General features: G+C 44.7%; 1 protein-coding gene and 1 pseudogene across 2 annotated transcripts; both read left to right on the forward strand.

Annotated features, from left to right (window-relative positions):
* The first annotated feature begins 3,767 nt into the window (after window positions 1-3,767).
* CUNH11orf54 (chromosome unknown C11orf54 homolog) lies at window positions 3,768-20,003 on the forward strand. Of its 2 annotated transcripts, XM_051198765.1 has the most exons (8): window positions 3,768-3,854; window positions 8,081-8,179; window positions 11,919-11,992; window positions 12,176-12,277; window positions 13,196-13,372; window positions 14,859-15,008; window positions 17,072-17,188; window positions 19,154-20,002. In XM_051198765.1, the coding sequence occupies exons 1-8, from the start codon at window positions 3,800-3,802 to the stop codon at window positions 19,325-19,327; spliced, it is 948 nt and encodes a 315-aa protein (XP_051054722.1). In that variant the 5' UTR covers window positions 3,768-3,799; the 3' UTR covers window positions 19,328-20,002. The 2 variants fall into 2 exon arrangements, with proteins under 2 accessions (XP_051054722.1, XP_051054731.1); XM_051198774.1 differs by lacking the exon at window positions 13,196-13,372 and having other exon boundaries at window positions 3,769-3,854; window positions 19,154-20,003.
* LOC127233693 (uncharacterized) lies at window positions 5,533-5,653 on the forward strand (annotated as a pseudogene).
* Window positions 20,004-21,270: the final 1,267 nt, after the last annotated feature.

Here is a 21,270-nt window from a genome sequence, read left to right on the forward strand (position 1 = left end):
AAAAAGAGAGACCCCTGCCCGCTTATGTTCTCTTTCCTGCTGCTCCCCTGGGGCGGATGGCACGTTCACCTCACTCTTTATCCTAACACTCTGGAGGCAGAGACAGGAGAATCTCTGTGAGTTCGAGGCCAGCCTGGTCTACAAAGCTGCACAGAGAAACCCTGTCTCTAAAAACGATTAAAAAACAAAACAAAATAAAACCTAATGAGCATCCAAGCGGGTGGATAGTGAACAGTGAACGCCTTTAGTCCCAGCACTTGGGAGACAGAGGCTGGTGGATCTCTGTCAGTCAAGCCCAGTCTGGTCTACAGAGCAGTTCCAGGAAACAGTCTTAAAAAAAGAAAAGACCGTAATGAGCAGAATTGTGTGGCGTTCACCAGAGAAGACATAGATTAAAGCCATATATAGAAAGACTTCATTAGTAAGTAGGCCAGCAACCAACCGGGTGCTCGGGATCCCAGCATAGCCCTGAGCCTTTCACGGGGTGAGCTCTTAACAAAAAGCCTGTCCTGAGTTGGCATACTCCAGTTAACATAACAGTTAACCAAGCAGAACTACAAAAGCTAAAAAGCAAGTTAGTACATTTAGAGACTGGCTCGGAGCTATGGACTTGGATGGATTAGGCCTTTGTTTTAGTTTTAGCAGGTGGTGCTGTCTGTGTGTTGAGTTTTACAGCCTTAATGGCTCTTCCATCATGGAGTCAGCTGTGCTAAGGGCCCTGTTACAGAATCGCTGAGTTTGGATTTCTGCTCCCTAACTTGTACAAGTTATTTGTCACTGTAGCTGGAGCCATGCACCAAACTAGCTCACTTTCTTTCCGTTCACTTCCTGATCTTGGCACATTTTGCCTGTAATCTGGAGTTCTGCAGCACCGACTATCCGTGGACTCCCAAACATGGCAGGTCTGCCAGGATCAAGTTCTAATGGGACATTACAAACACCTCATCAGGCCACGGTTATAGTGGTGGTGCACACCTTAATTCCCAGCACTCAAGAGGCAGAGGCAGGCCAACCTCTGAGTTCCAGGCCAGCCTGATCCACAGAAGGAGTTCCAGAACAGCCAGGGTTACACAGAGAAGCACTGTCTCAAAACAAACAAACAAAAAACAAAACAAAAAACCCACAGTATTCAGCGGGGGACCAGGTATGATGGAGGACGTACCTTGGCCTTGCTTATGCTTCAGTATCCTGTGAGTTTTCAAGCACAGTTCAAATGGAAAGCTGTGTAGTGTGATGCATGTAGGTCTGTGTGGATGTGGGGCCCTGTGTGACTGACTGACAATGTGCATGGCTGTGAAGCCAGGCATGGGCTTGAACTCACCAGTCTCATCATAAATGCCTAATGGATAACTAATAGAGCACCTGCTGTGTGCAGTATACTTGAAGAGAGGATGAAGCTTAAGCATGACCCGTGCTGTTAGGAGCTGCAGGGTCACTCTGAATATGCCGCTCATTTTGTCAGCGTGGGAGAGGGGCGCACACTGGCTTTACATGGCTGCTTCTCAGTTTGTTGTGGTTGCTCTTATTTGACACAGGTTTCTCTATGAGGCCCTGACTGTTCTAGAACTCAGTATGTAAATCAGGCTGACCTGAAGCTCACAGAGAACCCCCCTGCCCCTGCCTCCTGTCCAGTCAAAAATAGAAATCACAGGACAGCAAGATAACTTAGGAGTTATAAGCATTTCCCACCAAGCCTGACAACCTGAATTTGATCCCTGAGACCTACACAGTGGGAAGAGAACTAACTCCTGCAAGTCGTCCTCTGACCTCCACGTGTGTGCCAGGGCACACATGCACATACATGCACATATTTTTAATGAAACAATTAAAAATAAACCCTGTGCCTAGGAAACCCATGAACCTGGAAAATACTGGAAGAAATTCCAGCCTAGGTAAATAGTGCCATAGCTAAAAGTGGGTACCACTTTCCAACAGTTCCATTCCCAGCACACAGGTCATTGCTTCCCTTTTAAATTCTTGAATGCGCTTTTAATCCTAGCACTGGAAACAGAGCAGGAGGAGCTCTGTGCGCTGGAGGAGTTCCGTTATGTACACAGGATATGGATACCCTGCCTCAAAACAAAAACAAAAGCAACCCATGAGGACTCTGAGGGGCCCACTTTTCTCCTGCTGTGTGACCACTTGCAAACCCACAGGTCAGATTGAGGAGATGTTCCGTTAACCGCATTGAAGACTACCCTGAGAGGCAGAAATGCCCTTCGTAATTTGACTGTCCTATGCCGCGACTGGCTTTGCCTGTCATCCCTCCCTACCTCCTTTCCTTTCCCTGTGTTAGTCTGCTCGCTTATAAACCTCATCTCCTGAACGGGGTGAGGTGTGTCAATACCAATCTTTACATATTTGCATCTGTTTTCTGTAAAATGCTCTTGCTGTACATTTTTGGAAATACAAGATTATAATTGGTTAGGTTATTAGATTGATTTAATGTTAAAAGTATTTACCAAGTAAGTATGTTCATTTGTAAATTAAACATTTGACTTCCAAAATCTAATAATTCCATAGGCTTCCATTTCAATTGGTAACTAAAATAGTCTGTAAAAACGATGGATAAAAGGAATGGTTCAAATGTAAACAAATGAAGTTTGACAACATATCTGGTAATGTAATTTTGTAGACTCGGGAGGGGGGGGGGAAAGTCAACTCCTGTTTTTCTACTATAATTCAGCTTTTGGTATTTTGTTGTTCCTGAGATCTACTTTTGGAATAAAATTTATTCTCCATTTAGAATAATGATAAGAGGGGCTGGAGAGATGGCTCAATGGTTAAGAGCACTAGCTGGTCTTCCAGAGGTCCTGAGTTCAATTCCCAGCAGCCACATGGTGGCTCACAATCATCTATAATGAGGCTGGTGCCCTCCTCTGCCCTGCAGGAATACATGCAGACAGAACACTGTATACATAATAAATAAATAAATAAATAAATAAATAAATAAATAAATAAATAAATAAGAATAATAGTAAGGGTAGTCAGAGGCCAGCAAGATGGCTCGGTGGGTAAAGGTACTTACCATCACAACAGCCTGAGCTCAGTTCGCAGCATCCACACGGTGGGCAGAGAACCAACTCCTGTAAGTTGGCCTCTGGCCTCCACACGTCTGCTGTGCTGTGCACATGCACACAAATAAATAGATGCAATATTAAACCACTTATTTCATCTAAGACAGCTAACTTGTAGTTTACATGTCAAATAGAGAACAGGAAACAAATGGTGTACCGTGTGTTTTCTATACAGATGTAACTGTATAGACTCGTATGAACTATACATTCACGCATGCACACATGTAGTAAACCACTTGTAATTCTCAGCACAGCTTCAAGGCCATATTCTTAGACCCTGTGCTGGAAAAGCCCAGGTTCAACCTGAGTCTCAGTGGGAGATTGCTTTCCGGAGCCCTGGTTTCATCTCAGTCCTGAACAAACGAGACAGAAAGGACAGATTCAGATGCGGTGGTAGGCTGGGCTGCAGCACTCACCTGAGGTCCTGGGTTCTACACACAACCCTGCCAGGAAGGAAGAAGGGAAAGGCAGGAGGACGGGGAGAAAATGGAGAAAGGAAGAGAGGGAGGAGAGTGGGAAAGAGGCCCTCGCCCCCTGCCACGTGGGATGGACATGGTGTGATTGGGGCTCTGGGGCAGCTTGGGGCACTTTGCCCTTCTTACATAATTGAACTCTGAGGATATGGAACCTCAGTGACCTTTGCCTTCATCAAGTAACTGAACTGCACCGTGTGTTTCCAGAACTCTCTGCTGCGTAAGCAACCTTGCTGGGGAAGAAAGAAAATGGCTTGTATTGAGTTTTCTTTTCATGTGCCAAGCCTGGAGGAGCTTGCTGAAGGTAAGCCTTGGGATTTTGCATTTTATTTATTTTTACGTGTGTGGGTGTTTTGCCTGCATGTATGTTTGCTTGCGTAAGGGTGTCAGATCTTGGAGTTACAGGCAGATGTGGGCGTTGGGAGTTGAATCCGGGTCCTCTGGAAGAGCAGCCAGTGCTCTTAACTGCTGAGCCATCTCTCCAGCCTAGCCATGGGATTTTAAGGACTGTACCAGAAAAAAAAATAATAATAATAAAGATTCCTGAGATACTTATGTAGCTAATTACCTATCTGTATCTTATTGAAATGGTACTTTTGATACAGAAATTTCCATTTCAGATCTGTTCAGTACTTTTATTTAAAAAAAAAAACTCCAAAATTCTGTCTCTCAAAAAATAAAAAAAACTTTTATGTTTTATGGTATGTTCTTTATAAGCATTTATATTTACTACTCCATCTGATATTAACAAAATAGAAATTGTTTAATTTCAAGATTCTTAGCATGAAACTGCATATAACACCTTAAAATCCTGTCCTCTGTACATGTTGACATGTATGCATAGTTTTAGATTTCTTGAAAGATGATTATAGATAAATTCAAAATTCATTTTGTTTCCAGCCCTGGCGCTAGCTCCTCCTCTGCTTGTTCCCCTGGAAGTAACCATCATGTGGCTAAAGTGGTCTGGTTCCTGCCACCTTTATTCGGTGACAATTAGCAATTAGCAGAGAGCGGTGTAACATTAACAGTGTTCTTTGAATGTGTAGCCTGCTGGGGCTGCGGAGATGGGTCAGAGGTTAAGGGCACTGGCTGAACTCCAGTGATCCCCAGAACTGTCCCCAGAACTCACATGGCAGCTCACGGTGGTCTGTAATTGTCAGTTCTAGGGGGCTCAGTGCCCTTTGCTGGCCTCCTTTAGCACCAGACACACGGATGGTGCACACACATACATACGGGCAAAACACTCACACATTAAAAGTGAATACATAAATAAAAATAAAAGCAAGATAAATAGTTCACTGTAGATCATTGATCATAGTCCCAAGTATACTTTGCTCTGCCTGCTAGGTCACAGATTGTCTGTGGATATTTCTTTTCTTTTGTTCACTCTTGTTCAACAAGAAGTTAAGGAAGTTCCCCCAATCTAAAGTAGAGAAGAGAAAAGATGGATGATTGCACAAAATGAAGCCGGGAGGTGTGCATTCAAACCTCTGATGCCTCAGGACCTGCCTCTCCTCGATGTAGTTAGGCTCCGTTGTGTGGTAACTTCTGTCTCACAGTGTGCTGTCTGGTAGTTAGCGTGTGTTCTTGAAGAGACTGAGTCAAACATGTACCTGCTTTTTCTGTTGCTTTCTCCTTATACTATCTTTTTGATCCTTAAAAATATGTTGCTCACAGGGCTTGGCTGATGAAGTAGCTCAGTGGGTAAACTTAGGTGCTTGTAGAACAAGCTTGACAACCTGGATTCCATCCCAGGGACCAACTTAGTGAGAGAAGAGAGCCACCTGCCACAAGTTGTCATCTAATCTCTACATGCACCTTAGCCTGCATGTGCATGTGTGTGTGTGTGTGCATGCGTGTGGTGTGTCCATGCATGTGTGCGTGCGTGTGTATGTGTGTGTGCATGTGTGCGTGCATGCGTGTGTGCGTGCATGCATGTGTGTGTGTGTCTGTGCACGCACACAGCCTATAAATACATATATTTCTGTTAAATAGATCGCACTGTAGCAGTCTCTCTTCCTAGCCATAGAAGAGCCTGTCCTTGTTGGCCAAGCTGTCACTCAGTTACTTGATATCAGATTCTAACTTTGACAAGTATCATTCTTCATTGGTAAGGAGCTGCGGGATGCCAGGTTATCAGACATACTTTTATACAGTATTATTAAAATGTCTCTTCAACAGAGTCAGGAAGATCTCTGAGTTCGAGGCCAGCCTGGTCTATGTAATGAGTTCCAGGACAGCCAGGGCTACCTAGTGAGACCCCTGTCTCATAAAAAACAAGCAGAGGGCTAGAGAGATGGCTCAGCCGTTAAAGGCTAGGCTCACAACCAAAAAAAAAAAAAAAAAAAGTAAAAGAAAGTTCTATAAGAAAAAAGCTCTGGAATGTTAAGACATCATGCAGCGTCTGCAGAATGTGAGCACTAGGACTTACGTACGGTGGTTTGAATACTTATGGCCCCCAGAGAAGTGTGCGTGCTTTTGAATGCTTGGCCCATAGAGAGCGCCACTGTTGTGAGGTGTGGCCTTGCTGGAGGAAGTGGGGACAGGCTTCCAGGTCTCAGAAGCTCAAGCCAGTGCTCTGCCTGGTGCCTGTGGATTCGTACTTAGAGCTCTCAGCCCCCTCTCCAGCACCATGTCTGCCTACACGCTTCCTGCCGTGACAGTAATGGACTAAACCTCTAAAACTGTAAGCCAGCCCCAATTAAATGTCACCCGGCACTTGGGAGGCAGAGGCAGGCGGATCTCTGAGTTCGAGACCAGAGTGGTCACCAAGAGCTAGTTCCGGTACAGACTCCAAAAGTACAGAGAAACCCTGTCTCAAAACAACAACAAAAAACTTAAGAAGAGTTGCCATGGTCATGGTATGTCTTCACAGAAATAAAACCCTAACCATTGTAACTGCCATTCAGATCAAAACATATTTATATCCAGCACCCTAGTAGCTCCCTTCCAGTCAGCCTTTCTGTCCCTGGAGGTAACCATGGTCCATCGCCTTTGATACCTGCATTTGGCACTTGAGTCTGGCCGCTGTGGCTTGAGGTCTCGTGTGTTGCTTTTTACCTGCAACACAGCGGCTGCACCTGATCCTCTGGCTGCCTCGGCTGCTGGCTGTGCCTGCGTAGTCTCCCTGGGATAACGCAGCCAGGGGAGCCTTCCCAGCCCCCTGCTCCATCTCAACCACTTCCACCTAGACAGGCAAATGTGGTTTTAACTAGGGCTGTGCTTTTATTTTACCAGTAGAGACTCTGGAGCCAGATGCCAGGCTGAAACCCTGCTAGCTCAGAGAGGCAGAGAGAGCAGCCAGGCGACCTTCGCGACCTTCCTGACCTTCCTGCACTGTCTCCTCAGAAAGAGACTTTTCTCCTGTCCTGTCTGAAACAAAAACTCCTCCAGTCAGTCCCCCCCCCCCCACTTCCTGTGCCTCCCTCCCTCTGGCCGCCTGACTCCTCACCCTCTATGGTTACTTTCCAGCCAATTGCTTGCTTGTCCTGCCTTGATCTATGGTCAGTTTTCTTTAACTGTCACAATTCTGGAGTTACAGTGTGATCTAATATCCTGCAACGCTTGTCTATAACCTCCACTAAATCTGTGGCTTGAAATTCCTTCATTAGGTTTTTGTTTAATTCCCCGGGGACATTAGCCTTTACCTGTGTGCCACTCATTTCCTCATGGCGCAGACAGACAGGCATGGTCCAGACAGACAGACAGGCGTGGTGCTGGAGCAGTAGCTGAGAGCTTTACGTCCAGACCCACAGGCAGAGGCGGAGAGACAGGGTCTGGTAAGCAAGGACTGTTGAAACTTCAAAGGCTGCTCCCAGTGACACGCCTCCTCCAAGAAGGCCACGCCTTCTAATCCTTCTCAAACAGGTCGATCCCTGGTAACTATGGTAACTAAGCATTCCAATAAATGCTCCTGTGGGGGCTGTTCTTCTATAAACCACCGCACCAAGGTTAGTAATGATGGGCATTTACATGGCATAGAATACATTATAGCCTTGATCGTGCCAACAGCCACTTTTATTCATCAGTACGACCACTACTTGATGGTTGTGGTGCAGGCCAGGGGTAGATGATGTGCTTTGTGCTGAAGCCCTGGTGCCATCTCTTTTACTAATTTACTTATTTATTTTTTTCATGACAGAGTTTCTTTGTGTAGAAACTCACTCGGTGGATCAAACTGGTCTTGAACTCAGAGATCCACCTGCCTTTTGCCTCCCTAGTGTAAAGATCAAAGGTGTGCACACCACCTCAGCTCTTTTTTTTTTCAAGACAGGGTTTCTCTGTGTAGCCCTGGCTGTCCTGGAACTCGCTCTGTAGTCCAGACTGGCCTTGAACTCACAGAGATCCGCCTGCCTCTGCCTCCCAAGTGCTGGGATTAAAGGAGTGTGCCACCACACCCAGCTTCCATCCCTCTTTTTGATACCAAGTTTGGGTTGTGAGTCTAAAAAAGAAACTTTGAAGGGAGACTTAGTATATGGTGGCCAAATGTTTGTCTAATGCTAAATAACTCCTTTACATGTCTTTTATTAGTTTTGCAGAAGGGCCTGAAGGCCAACTTTGCTGATGTTCAGGTCTCTGTTGTTGACTGCCCAGATTTAACAAAGGAACCATTTACCTTTCCTGTAAAAGGTATGTAGTCTTTAAAAAAAAAAAAAAATGGTTTTGGCTTTCAGTCAGACTCTTTTTCAGAAGCTCGTATTATTTTCCTCCAAGAATAAAGGCTGTTAAAACTTTCAGGCTCAGTTTGGCTAATTTCTGTGGGTCAGATTGCATTGTGTGCCCTCGTGGGAACAATGTTTCAGGTGTGTTCTTAGTGCTCATAACCCTCTATGCTTTAGTTATGTAACATACTCAGTAGGCTAAGATTTGAGCACATAAGAATGTTGTTTCTAACTTCCCAAATGATTTCCAAAAACTTCTGTTAGGGGGCTGGAAAGATGTCTCAGAAATTAATAGCATTGGCTGTTCTTCCAGAGGTTCTGAGTTCAATTCCCAGCAACCACATGGTGGCTCACAACCATCTATAATGAGTTCTGGTGCCCTCTGTTGGTGTGCAGGCAGATGTGCAGGCAGAACAACAACAACAACAACTTCCTTTAATTATTCAAGCTCAGAACATGTCTTGAGAGGCCTATATTTGGGGGCTGGAAAGATGGCTCACCAGGGGTCTTCTCACATCAGGTAGTTCACAGCTGCCTGTAACTCGAGCTCCAGGGACCCAAAGCCCTCTTCCCGACTCCAAGGGAGTCTGCATTCCCGAGCACATATCCCCACACATACACACATCATATACGTGATTTAAAATTGAGTAAGCCTCTTTTTAGCCTTATATTTGCTTCATCTAGTAAACGTTTGCACCCCTTCAAGGAATTTGCCAAGTTTGAAGTGAGAAGGGAAAGAATTGAATACTTGATTGAGTAAAGCAGTTGGCCTGTGACAGACTGGGTTAGACATACTACGGCAGCCCTCCCAGGAAAGGGCTGGCTCCAGCTCACTGGCAAGAAAACAAGCTTTCGAGAGGCTGGTATACCAGGGTCGGGCATAATCAAAGCCAGATGCAGGTGTGTTCAAAGTTTAACCTCGTCCTCTGGTGATAAAGGATTAAAGGTCTTTGCATTTGTCTGGTAATGGTGTTGGTGGCGCACACTTTTAATCCCAGCACTTGGGAGGCAGAGGCAGGCGGATCTCTGTGAGTTCAAGACCAGCCTGGTCTACAAGAGCTAGTTCCAGGACAGCCAAAGCTACACAGAGAAACCCTGTCTCATAGAACCAATTGAAAAAAAAAAAGCATTTTCTGTTTCTTTTATTATGTTAATTGACATATTTTGTTAAATAGTAATCTGCTTGGAACTCTTAGATGCTAGACCTGCCTCTCATGTGTATGAATTCCATTACCTGGACTAAGTCCCACAGTGTACCACATCCTTAGATACATTAAACAGGGAAGTTCAGCTTCATGTTGGGGGGCGGGGGCTTCTAGTAGTCTGTTATTTTAAACAGGCCAGATGGCAGTCCCTCTCCACACCTTGAGAACATGAGAGACCATCTTTTTTTTTTTTAATTTTTTTAATTTAATTTATTATTTTACATGTGGATCCCAGTTCCCTTTCCCTCCCTCCCTTTTACCCTCTCTGCCCCCTCACATGCACCCTGACCACCCTCCCCCCCCACCCCAATTCCACATGTAGGGCAACGCCATCCAGGTGGGGTCATGTAGGTCTGTCAGGTCACTTGACTAGGACTTCCATGAGAGAGCATCTTAAACACATTTTCTGTGCATTAGTGTTTTGTCTGCAGGTATGACTGCACCTTGTGCATGCCTGGGGTGCCTATGGGGGGCAGAAAAGAGCACACATCCTCGGAGACTGCACTCATGGGCTGGAGATGGTGTGGGTGCTGGGAACTGAACCCAGGTCTTTGGGAAGAGTAGGATCCATGCTCTTGACTGCCGAACCATCTCTCCAGCCCCACTTAAACCCTGGACGAACAAACGAAAATCCCATGAGTCCCTGGGTTCCGGTTTTCTGTTTGGAAAGAGCAGCTTGTTTCTCCAGCTGCCTTTCTCTGTGATGCCTTTTCCAGGGTCTTCCCCTACCTCCTCCTATTTGTGTATCCTCTGAGTTTTTCGTCTAATCTCTAATCTTGCCATTTCATCCAGGATCTAACACCTTTGACCTTGTCTCAACTAGCTCTCTAGGAGTTTTCTGTTGTATGTAGCATATCTCTGCCTAGGGCTCCCTTCTTACCTTTCCTGGACAGCTAAGAGCCCTGTAGGAGTTCCACCAGCCATCAGCATCTCTGTCCCTCAATGCACAGTCTGTGGATAATTTCTGTTCCTCCCAAAACACAGAAGACACCTGTAAGACTTTGCATCCCTCCTCTCTATAACAGCAGGGCGAGGGCGTGTGTTTCAATGATGGATACCCTTGCAAGACTTCCCAAGTAAAAGATAACTTCTACTCTGCTTTCAGAAGTGCCTTCTGGACTTACGCTCTCTCTTTCCCTGGGCAGACAGGACTTGTCCTGTCTCCCTCTTCTCCTCTGTCCCCTGTCTCTGTGTCTCTTTACCTCTTTCCTTCCCCCTTCCCTTCCTAATAAAACTTATTGCTTAACAACAACAAAAAAGGTGCCTTCTTCAAAATTGTGTCCTTCGTTATTACTAAATAATTACTAAAATGCAGGTAGAGGGGCTGGCAAGGGCCCTTGCCATCAAACCTGACAACTGAATCTGATCCCCAGAACCCTATGGTAGAGGGGAGATTCCCACAAGTTGTCCTCTGTCCACCAAACATGCAAAATAAATGTAATGAAGACAAATGTAAGTAGAGGGGTTAGAGAAATGGCTCAGTGGTAGCAGCTCTTGCTGCTCAAGCACGAGGACCCAGGTTCACATCCCCACACCCACATACAAACCTGAAGCAGCCATGCGTGCCTGTGACCCCAGCACTCCAGGGTAGGCACACAAGGTTGCTGGGGTTTGCTCCAGGTTCGCAGAATAAGGTAGAGAGTGACAGAACAAGTCTCTGGCCTCTGCTTGCGGCAAATGTGAAAGTATATGCACATAAACATTTACATATATCGTACATACATACAACACGCTTGGATACACACACGTGAAATCAATCAGTTAGTAAATAAAATGTAGCTGGGTAGTGGCACTCAGGAGGCAGAGGCAGGTGGATCTCTGTGAGTTCAAGGACAGTCTGGTCTACAGAGTTCCAGAACAGCTAGGGCTGTTACACATAGGAACCCTGTCTCAAAAACAACAAACAAACAAAAAAAATGTGTTATAAAACGTAAGGGGAGGACCCGGGGAGGGGACAGCTGAGTGGTAGGGTTTGTTTTTAGCCCTGGGTTCCATACCTCCCACAAAACAACAAAATACCTACACAACTATAGACACACACAAACCCTTCCTAGCACCCAAGGGTTATCTATTTGTATAAACAACTCAAAAACATTTCTCAGCATGGATCTAAAGAACAAAATTCTACCAAAGCAAAAGGTTTTGAAAATTTAAATATACAACTTATGCCAAAAAGAATATTTTTTTTTTTTAAAATGAAAATGCCCTTGGTAAAGGGAGATTTTTAAGGGACTAAGCAGATGAATTCTGGGAATTTCACCCAAAAGTTGGCCCCTGCCTTCTCAATACCACTTGTCAGTGTACCATGAGTCAGCCACCACCCACGTTCAGTGATGTGGGTGACAGTTGAGGCGGGACTGAGCAGGGACCACGTGCATCTTCTCGTCTCTGTTAGTTCCAACGCTGAGATTCTTACACCTGTTCCTAGGAAGTTAGTATCTTCTGGAATCTTATACTTGAATGATATACGTGCCTGCTTCTAAGATGGCTTGTGTTTTTTAGGCATCTGTGGGCAAACTAGAATTGCAGAAGTAGGAGGTGTGCCTTACTTAATGCCTCTTGTAAACAAAACAAAAGTAAGTATATGCTTTTATTCTTTGTATTCACAGACTGTAGAAACTGGGTTGACTCCTGTTTGTCACTAAGGCCACGAGTGAGTGTGGCAGGCAGGCAGGCAGGCAGAGAAGCAGTGGACTGTTGTAAAATATAAATCAGGAAACTGTTATATTGCAGTTTCAATAACTTCTTCATTTTTATAGGTTTATGACCTAAACCAGATTGCAAAAGAAATAAAGCTGCCTGGAGCGTTTATCCTTGGAGCAGGGGCAGGTCCATTTCAGACGCTTGGATTCAATTCTGAGGTCAGTATGTGGATAGTTTTGTTATTATGTTCGTTTGACATTTGAGTTACTCAGTGGCCTGTCAGAATCTACTTTTAGCTGGCGACTCCTACACGTAGTTCTAGCACTTAAGAGGCTGAGGCAGGAGGACTGTGCAAGCTCAAGGCCATCATGGTGAATTCCAAATCTGTCTCAAAGGAAAAAATGAAAGCACCTTCTTTTTGAGGGGATTGTAAGCAGCTGATGACTCTCCAGATTTGGGCGAGTGGGTTCTCCAATTGATGCAATGCTGATGAAGCGCCTACCTTTACTTCCTGGTTTCTTAGGGAACAGGTTAAGCCAAAAAGGTGTGTGTGCATGTGTGTGTGTGTGTGTGTGTGTGTGTGTGTGTGTGTGTGTGTGTGTGTGTACGCGTGCCTGTGTGCATGGTGTGTCCTTGTTTTTTGAGGCAGAATCAGGCTATGTAGCCCAAACACTTATACACACAAAATAAATGACTCTAAAAGAAAATTCAAAACCCGTATTGTAAGATGTATGTGTTAGATTTGCACAGCCGTGACAAAATAGTGGAAATAGTTAAAATGAAACAGGCTGAATTTTCCCGGTTGATTCCCCCTTTGGGGAGATAGAATATGGCAGAGAGGAAGACTTAGTGAAGCGGTGGGGACAGGGGAAGCTCTCCACCGACGGACCATTAATTCGTCTGTTCTTGAAATGGCACCGGGGAATGATCAGGCTGCTCTTGTGTGATTAGATTACAGTTTGAAATAAGGGTAGGGAATGTGCGTCGGGGTAGACCCTTGTCCTGGAATGAATAAAGGCCTGGCTTCAATCTCCAACACCACAAAAATATTGTAAATATGTTGGGAAAGAGACCTGGGGTAAGATTTCTTAAAGTTTTTACTCATTAATAAACTAAAATTGACTTTTTATTTCCAGTTCATGCCAATTGCTCAAACAGCAAGTGAAAACAAACGTCCTGTGAATGGAAGTTACTTTGCCCGAATTAACCCTGGGGATGGCAGTTGCCTGCTGGAGAAGTACAGCCAAAAATACCACGGCTTTGAATGCGCACTATTGGCTAATCTTTTTGCCAGCGAAGGCCAACCTGGCAAGGTGATTATGGCCATCAGAACACAGCATTCTTTATGTCTTCTCAGATAGCAACATTTGAGCGTTCATTTCCCCCCCAATATAGTTCTCCCAGGAAAATCAGATAGGCCAGTGCCAAAGCTCTTCTATAGCCTAATTAATTAAGTAATAAAATATTCAGAACAGTACATGGAAAGACAAAATCCTTTTTAAAATCAAAGTTAAGACTATTACTTAGTAAAGAGGACACTTTCTCAGTAGAAGGTAAGAAGATACCATTCTGGGTGCTGCCCCTTCCATAAAACTATAAGGTGACACCTATGTACAGGTAGCGAATGGGCATTTATTGCAGAGTAGCCAGCATTGTGCTTACAATTGTGGCTAAGGAGAGGCTAGGGAGATCTCGCAGTGGCTGCTGTGCGGACTTAGGTCTTGAAAGAAGAGCCTCTCTAGCTACTTGAGAAATGAAACAGAGTTCTGAAAGGACCCAAGAACGTAGAGAAACCGCGTCCAGGCTACAGGGAGTGGGACCTTGTGAGCATGTCTTCAGCCCTCCTTAACAGAGACGGAGCCCATTATCTGGTGGGTAATCCTCAAACTTTCCCCACCTTGATCTCCAGAGTCCAGGAAAGGACTCAGTTCAAGGACTCGTGGGTAAGATGGTTGGAGTCACGCATAGCGTGTGTGTGTGTGTGTGTGTGTGTGTGAGAGAGAGAGAGAGAGAGAGAGAGAGAGAGAGATTAAGATCACAAGGCCTGAGACACCTCATCTCTAACCTGTGTGTGCAGTAAGATTTATAATGGTACATGTAGGTAGTTGTCAACATAGACTTCTACAGTTTATCACACGTAGGTAGTTGTCTACATAGACTTTTACAGTTTATCACATGTAGGAAGTTGTCTACATAGACTTCTGCAGTTTATCACATGTAGGGAGTTGTCTACATAGACTTCTGCAGTTTATCACATGTAGGGAGTTGTCTACATAGACTTCTGCAGTTTATCACATGTAGGGAGTTGTCTACATAGACTTCTGCAGTTTATCACATGTAGGGAGTTGTCTACATAGACTTCTGCAGTTTATCACATGTAGGGAGTTGTCTACATAGACTTCTGCAGTTTATCACATGTAGGGAGTTGTCTACATAGACTTTTGCAGTTTGTCACATGTAGGGAGTTGTCTACATAGACTTCTGCAGTTTATCACATGTAGGGAGTTGTCTACATAGACTTCTGCAGTTTATCACATGTAGGGAGTTGTCTACATAGACTTCTGCAGTTTATCACATGTAGGGAGTTGTCTACATAGACTTCTGCAGTTTATCACATGTAGGGAGTTGTCTACATAGACTTTTGCAGTTTGTCACATGTAGGGAGTTGTCTACATAGACTTCTGCAGTTTATCACATGTAGGGAGTTGTCTACATAGACTTCTGCAGTTTATCACATGTAGGGAGTTGTCTACATAGACTTCTGCAGTTGATGCGTTTTTGTGCACCACCTCACTGCAGGTCATTGAGGTACAAGCCAAGAGAAGAACGGGACAGCTCAATTTTGTGGCGTGCATGAGGCAGACTCTAGAGAAGCATTATGGAAACAAGCCTGTGGGAATGGGAGGCACCTTCATTGTGCAGAAGGGGAAAGTCAAGGCCCACATCATGGTAAGGGCTGTGCATCTGCCGGCATAGACACAGCTTTTCATGTTTTGGGGTGGGGCAATTTTGCTGTGTAATTCAGGCTAGTCTCAAACTTACTACATATAGTGCATTGGCTTTGGATTAACAAGACTTTTGCCTCAGCCTCCTAGGTGCTACGATTACAGATATATATAATTCATGGTAAAAGTTTTTTTATTTTCACATGATTAACCCCAGTGTCATAGGAATTTTCCCCTTTTTAAAACTCTGACATTTTGGTAGAGTTTTTCCACTTAAAAAAGAAAGAAATCGTTAAGATTTAAATAGCAGCTTGATATGGTAGCTCTTGTCTTTAATCCCAGGACTTGGGAAGCAGAGACAGACAGAGATGCCTAGTGAGAACCTTTAAATAGCAGTTACATTGATTTCCTCTGCTTTGTCTTTTGCCATTTGGTGATCAAACCCAGGACCTCCCTGCCACTTTGCCACAGAGCCACACCCCCAGCAATGATATCTTGTTATTGGTGTTTGCTTTCACGGGTGGGGGTGGGATTCTAGGGACAGAAGCTGAGGCCTTCACCTCGAAGCGAGAAACAGAGCTAAGCCGTCCTCAGCACGTTCTGAGTCTTCCCCAAACACAGTGTACTTTTCCATTCTAATTTCTCCATGTTTTTACTATTGTGCGTGGTGTGTGTGGAGATCAGAGAAGTCTGTCCTCAGGCTGAAAGTTGCCTGCTCTGGAGGCCTGAGATAAGCGTTTAATGCCCAGATCCCACTGAAAGGCAGCAGGAAGAAAGACTGTTTTCCTCTGCCTTCCACATTGACTCTGCGACACACACAACCCCATCATGCACACATACATTAATAACATTTTTTAAAACAGAAAGTTGGGCTTTTTCTTCCATCATAAGTGTCAGGGATCAAATTCAAGTCGCCATGCTTACAGGGTAAGGACTTTTGCCCCATTGAAGGTGACCTGTGTATGGTGTAGAGGTCACCTTCGTCCCTTTGTGTCCCTTTGTGTCCCTTTGCATATGTGTGTGTGCAGTTTTGCCTTTGGTTGGTGTTGGCTCTCTGTTGAAAACTCATTCACCCAGGCAGGAGTTACGGCTCAGTGGTTAAGAACACTTGCTGCTTTTGCAGAGGACCTGGATTCAGTGTCCACCCCCACATTGTGGTTCCCAGCCTTCATTAACTCCAGTTCCAGGGGGACCCAGTGCCATCCTTAGGCTCCATAGGTACCAGGCATGCACGTAGTGCACCCACATACATGCAGGCAAAACATGAAAACGCATAAAAATAAAAATGATTACCTTTTGCCTGTTGAAGCAAATTGCTGGCCCTGTTCTAATTCTTCCAGAAACTTTTGTAGTCTCTATATATCATCTCTCATCTCCTTGTTTAAGCTTATCATAAAGTAATTTATTATCTGTATACCTCTATCAACTTGTAGTGCCTTCTCTCTCTATCCACCATTTGCTCTTCCTGGCAGCAGTTACAAGGTACAGATCAAACTCAGAGGAGCTGGGGCTGTAGCTCAGCAGAGAGGTTGACTAGCATGTGCAAGGCCCTAGGTTTGACCCTAGCACTGGAGAGAAAAAAAAAAAGACAGCGTGGAAGGGTTGGACAGGGAAAACTGGGTAGCTCTGTGATACAGTGCTTGCCTAGAAGGCAGGTGGTCCGGGTTTCAGTCTGCAGAATTGCAGAAGATACATATTTTAGAATGAGGAGGGGCTGGCGCCATGGCTCCGTGGCATAGTACTTGCATAGAGTATCAGCAAGTCCCCAAGTTCAGTTCCCAATATCACAACAAATTAAATTAGATTAAAATCACACAGAAGATAGAAAACATATACAGCAGAAAGACTGAGGATCCATGAAAAGTAAAAGGAGATAGTAATTGCCTTCATTAATTTAGGAGTAAGTTTTAGTTTGTACAAATTGGTTGGCTAGCCTTAAAACTGGGGTATGTAATTAATGCCAAAACCAGTCAGTGAGATGTATAAAATTTACAGTGATATCATATTTTAAAGTTTTTAATTCTCATTTAATATTCAGTGTGATTTCCTGTTTAACAATTTTCACAGCCAGCAGAGTTTTCTTCGTGCCCGTTGAACTCAGATGAAGCTGTCAATAAATGGCTACATTTTTATGAGATGAAGGCTCCCTTGGTTTGTCTGCCAGTTTTTGTCTCCAAAGACCCGGTGAGTCTCCATCTGCCTTATATACTCAGTGCTAATGCTTGGTACACTATTTTGTGAGTGTGTGTGTGTGTGTACATGTGCGCACACACACGCACACACACGTGAACACATGCGCACACGTGTGGGCCCCACACACTACAGCACATGTGTGGAGGTCAGATAACACCTGTGAGAGTCAGTGTTCTCCCACCAAGTGAGTATGCAGAGCAATCTCAGGTTGCCTGGCTTGGTAGCAAGCTCTCTTGCCAGCTGGACCATCTGTGAGCCTCATTTGGGTTTTGTTATTTAAGCATGAGGATAGCCTTGTGGATTATCTCTTGTTTTGTGGGGTTTGGGGGGTTGTTGAGACAGGGACTCTCTCCACAGCCTAGGCGGTCCCAGTCCACCTGCCGGCCGCTGACCCTCAAGTGCTGGGATTAAAGGCATGCACCATCACACCTGACTTTTTTTTTTTTTTTTTTTTAATTTCTGACCTCATGGTTCAATCCAGGTCACAGCCAACTCCTTATGTAGCCGAGGATGACCTAGAATTTCTCGTCCTCCTGCCTACATCTGCCTCCAATGCTGAGGCTTCAGGCATACGTCACCATGCCCAGTTTATGGGAACTGTCCTAAAGCGAGGGAATGTGTGGCTTTCTACCTGAGCATCAGGCAGAGCAGACTTTACCTTCAAGAGAGTAAAAGAAGGAGAGAATTTTAAATTACACAGAAGTTGTTCTATTAAATAATAAAAGAGCTGGGCACATGACTTTAATCCCAGAACTCCCTAGGATCTCAGATCCAGGCCAGCCTGGACAAAGTGAGACACAGTCTTAAAAAAGACAATAAATAGGCAAAGCAATATAGAGAAACCCTGTCTCGAAAAACCGAGAGAGAGAGAGAGAGAGAGAGAGAGAGAGAGAGAGAGAGGAAAGAGAGAGAGAGGAGAGACAGAATAAATAATAATAGAGCACAAGATTTATGTCTCCTCCCTTTGTGTTTAGTTCATCATATTCTAATGCTACAGACTTGAAAAAATGTACTGTCAAGCCAGTTCAAAGAAACTGGCTGCCAAAATAGTGATGGGTAGGCCTTTGGAGCAGTGACTGTTAGATTATCTTTACAAGACTGTGACATGATCAGTTAAAAGACTGCCAGTGACATTTTGTAGTAGTAGAAATATTGTAAATGTGTCTGTTGACACACTGAGTCCTTGAGCAGAATGCCCGAGTATCAAAGCCAAAGCATTTAAGTTCTCAGAGGCAGAGATTTTGTAAAGAAAAAAAACCCCTAAATTTTATTACTTTTATGTATATGGATGTTTTGCATACATGTATGTCTGTGTACCATGTGTGTGCCTGGTGTCCCGGAAGCTATAAGAGGGTGTCATACTCCCTGGAACTGTGTTACAGATGGTTACAGCTGCCATGTGGGTACTGAGAATTGTACCGGGGTCCTCTGGAGGAGCAGCCAGTGCTCTTAACCGCTAAGGCATCTCCCCAGTCCCCTATGCAAATTTTTAAATAAGCTAGAGTTGAATAAAAATGTTAAAGTCTTCCCAGAAGGACATATAGGAAAGGAAAGAAGGAAAACAGGGAAGTTACACTTTAGTGACGACGCTGAGTACCCTCCTGCATCCTGCATCCTCTCGTCATGTGACTCCATTGCTTTACCTAAACACCCGCCAGCTGGAGATGTAGCTCAGTAACAGAGCCCTCGCCTGGTGTGCATGAGACCTGGATTCAAGCATCAGCACTACAAAAAGACTTAATTGTAGGTTTAGTGACAGGCCCCTGTGATCTGTCACTCAGGAGATACAGGTAGGAAGATTGCGAGTTCAAAGCTAGTCTCAGCCACATATTAAGTTCCCATCTCAAAGAAAAATAATTTTAAAAGGCTTTTAAAAAGTAACAAAAGACTTTTCCTTAAATACACTGTAGTCAAGATGATTTTAATCCATACTAACGAGACTGCCTGTTATCCTAGGGGCTTGACTTGAGACTGGAACACACTCATTTCTTCAGCCATCACGGAGAAGGAGGGCATTACCACTACGATACTACCCCAGACACAGTGGAGTATCATGGCTACTTCACACCTGCACAGTTCCTCTATCGAATTGATCAGCCCAAAGAGACCCATGCGTTTGGGAGAGATTAAAGCGGCCGATGCTTGCTTAGAAGAAGAAATAATTAGCTAAGGTAGAATCACTAACGCAGCAACTGATACTAATTCCAAAACCCAGTACAGGGACAGGGAGAGCGCTTCCCTAGCAAGCCAACCCCAGCTGAATCCCCAGCACAGAAGGGACAGTGCAGGCAATGTGTGGCATCTGAAGCGCAAGGGTATGGGTTCGTGACGTTCATATCTTGCATCTTCATGTGAAGGAGGTTATTGGGAACAAAGACAGCTAATTAGGCATACCTCTTGGTCCTTAAACCTCACCTTACGCCAGGGCCCCAACAGGGACTTAGCGGGATGATGGGGAAGATGTGGGAAGATGTGAGAACCCTGAGACCTGCTTGTTACTTTTCCCAATGTGACTACATCCAAGAAATCTTTTCATGCTTTTCAAAACAATGGCACTATGGCTGTGTAATGGTGGTTAGTGCGTGGTGATGGTTAGAAAACTCCGTGATGCTCTGCACTATAGAACCCGTGATCATGATCCAGAAATCAACTCTCCAACCTGGATAACATTGACGAGGGGAGGGTTCAGGAACGCCCTGGAATTAAGCCGTAAATGTTCTGATTCTTTATAATGCACGTGTTTTGCGAGTTTAAATTCCCAAATTATTTTCAAATAAACATGATTTTGAGGCAAAACTGAATAAAATCATATTTAATATGATATCGTTTCTTTTTAGTATTTTGCCTACACAAAAATATTATTCTTTTTAAAATGTTATGCTACATGTGTGCATGTCCTCATGTGTGGGTACATGTGAGTGCATGTGCTATGGAGGCCAGAGGTTACGCCCAGTATCTTTGATAGTGAGGTTTGCTGAATCAAAGCTTGCTGACTGAGCTAGGCTAACTAGTGAGAGCACTGGGATTACAATGCGCTCACACCCACCTGGCTGCTTTTAAAGTGGGTTCTGGGGATCCAGACTGCAGTGCAGCTCACTCATGCAACAAGGACTTTATCCCTTTATCTCCGCAGCCCAGTGTCCGGCCACCATGTTACTTCCCTGGCCATCATTGTAGCACAGGGCCAAAATAAGCATTCAATAAAGAATTGTTGGCTGACTGCAGGATTGTGCCAGAGGTCACTAGACCCTGGGATATGTTTAGCTGGAGAAAATCAAACATATAATGTGTTTGAAATGTGGTATTAATATGTGAAGGGAAATACAGCAGGGTGTAAAGAGAATTGTGTTTCCTCGTGGGGTCCCATGCTGAGAGGATGGATTCATTTCTGTAATTTGGTTCGAATATCAAGACTAATGAAATCAGATATAACCCTGATGTAATGAAGGTTTCTAGCGCTGGAGAGATGGCCCAGAGTTTAAGAGCACTGGCTGCTCTTCCAGAGGACCTGAGCTCATTTCCTATCAACCAGCTCACAAATGACTAACTCCAGCTCCAGAGATTCCAGTGCTGTCTTCCGACCTCCCTGGGTACCTGTGCATGCATTCAGGAGCACACGATCTCTCTCTCTCTCTCTCTCTCTCACACACACACACACACACACTCTCTCTCACACACACACACCACACCACACCCCTCTGCTGTGATAGGACTGCCACAGAGTTAAGTCTAACCAGGAAGAACAAATACTCATTGTCCTCGAGCTGGCTGAATGCTCTCTGCTCTACCTGGATGGAAATCCAAGGAAGGCAGGCTTGTTAAATGTTGATCTTCCCTCAGTGTGACAGTAGTGGGGTTGGGGACACTGTCAAATGGCACTCTCTTTTCTTTATGCCCTGCCCACTCTAAGAACTTCCCGACATCTTCAGCTGTCCATGCCATGGCCAGAACTACTTGGGGCATGCTAGAACAGTGTTTGGGAGTCAGGGCACCTAGAAGGCTGCTCGGGCTCTGGACATCTTCTCCAGCAGATGAAATCTCCAGACTTCAGTGGCTGCACCAGCACCACCGGG

The sequence above is a fragment of the Phodopus roborovskii genome, unplaced genomic scaffold (assembly GCF_943737965.1).
Source record: "Phodopus roborovskii unplaced genomic scaffold, PHOROB, whole genome shotgun sequence".
Classification (NCBI taxonomy): Eukaryota; Metazoa; Chordata; class Mammalia; order Rodentia; family Cricetidae; genus Phodopus; species Phodopus roborovskii.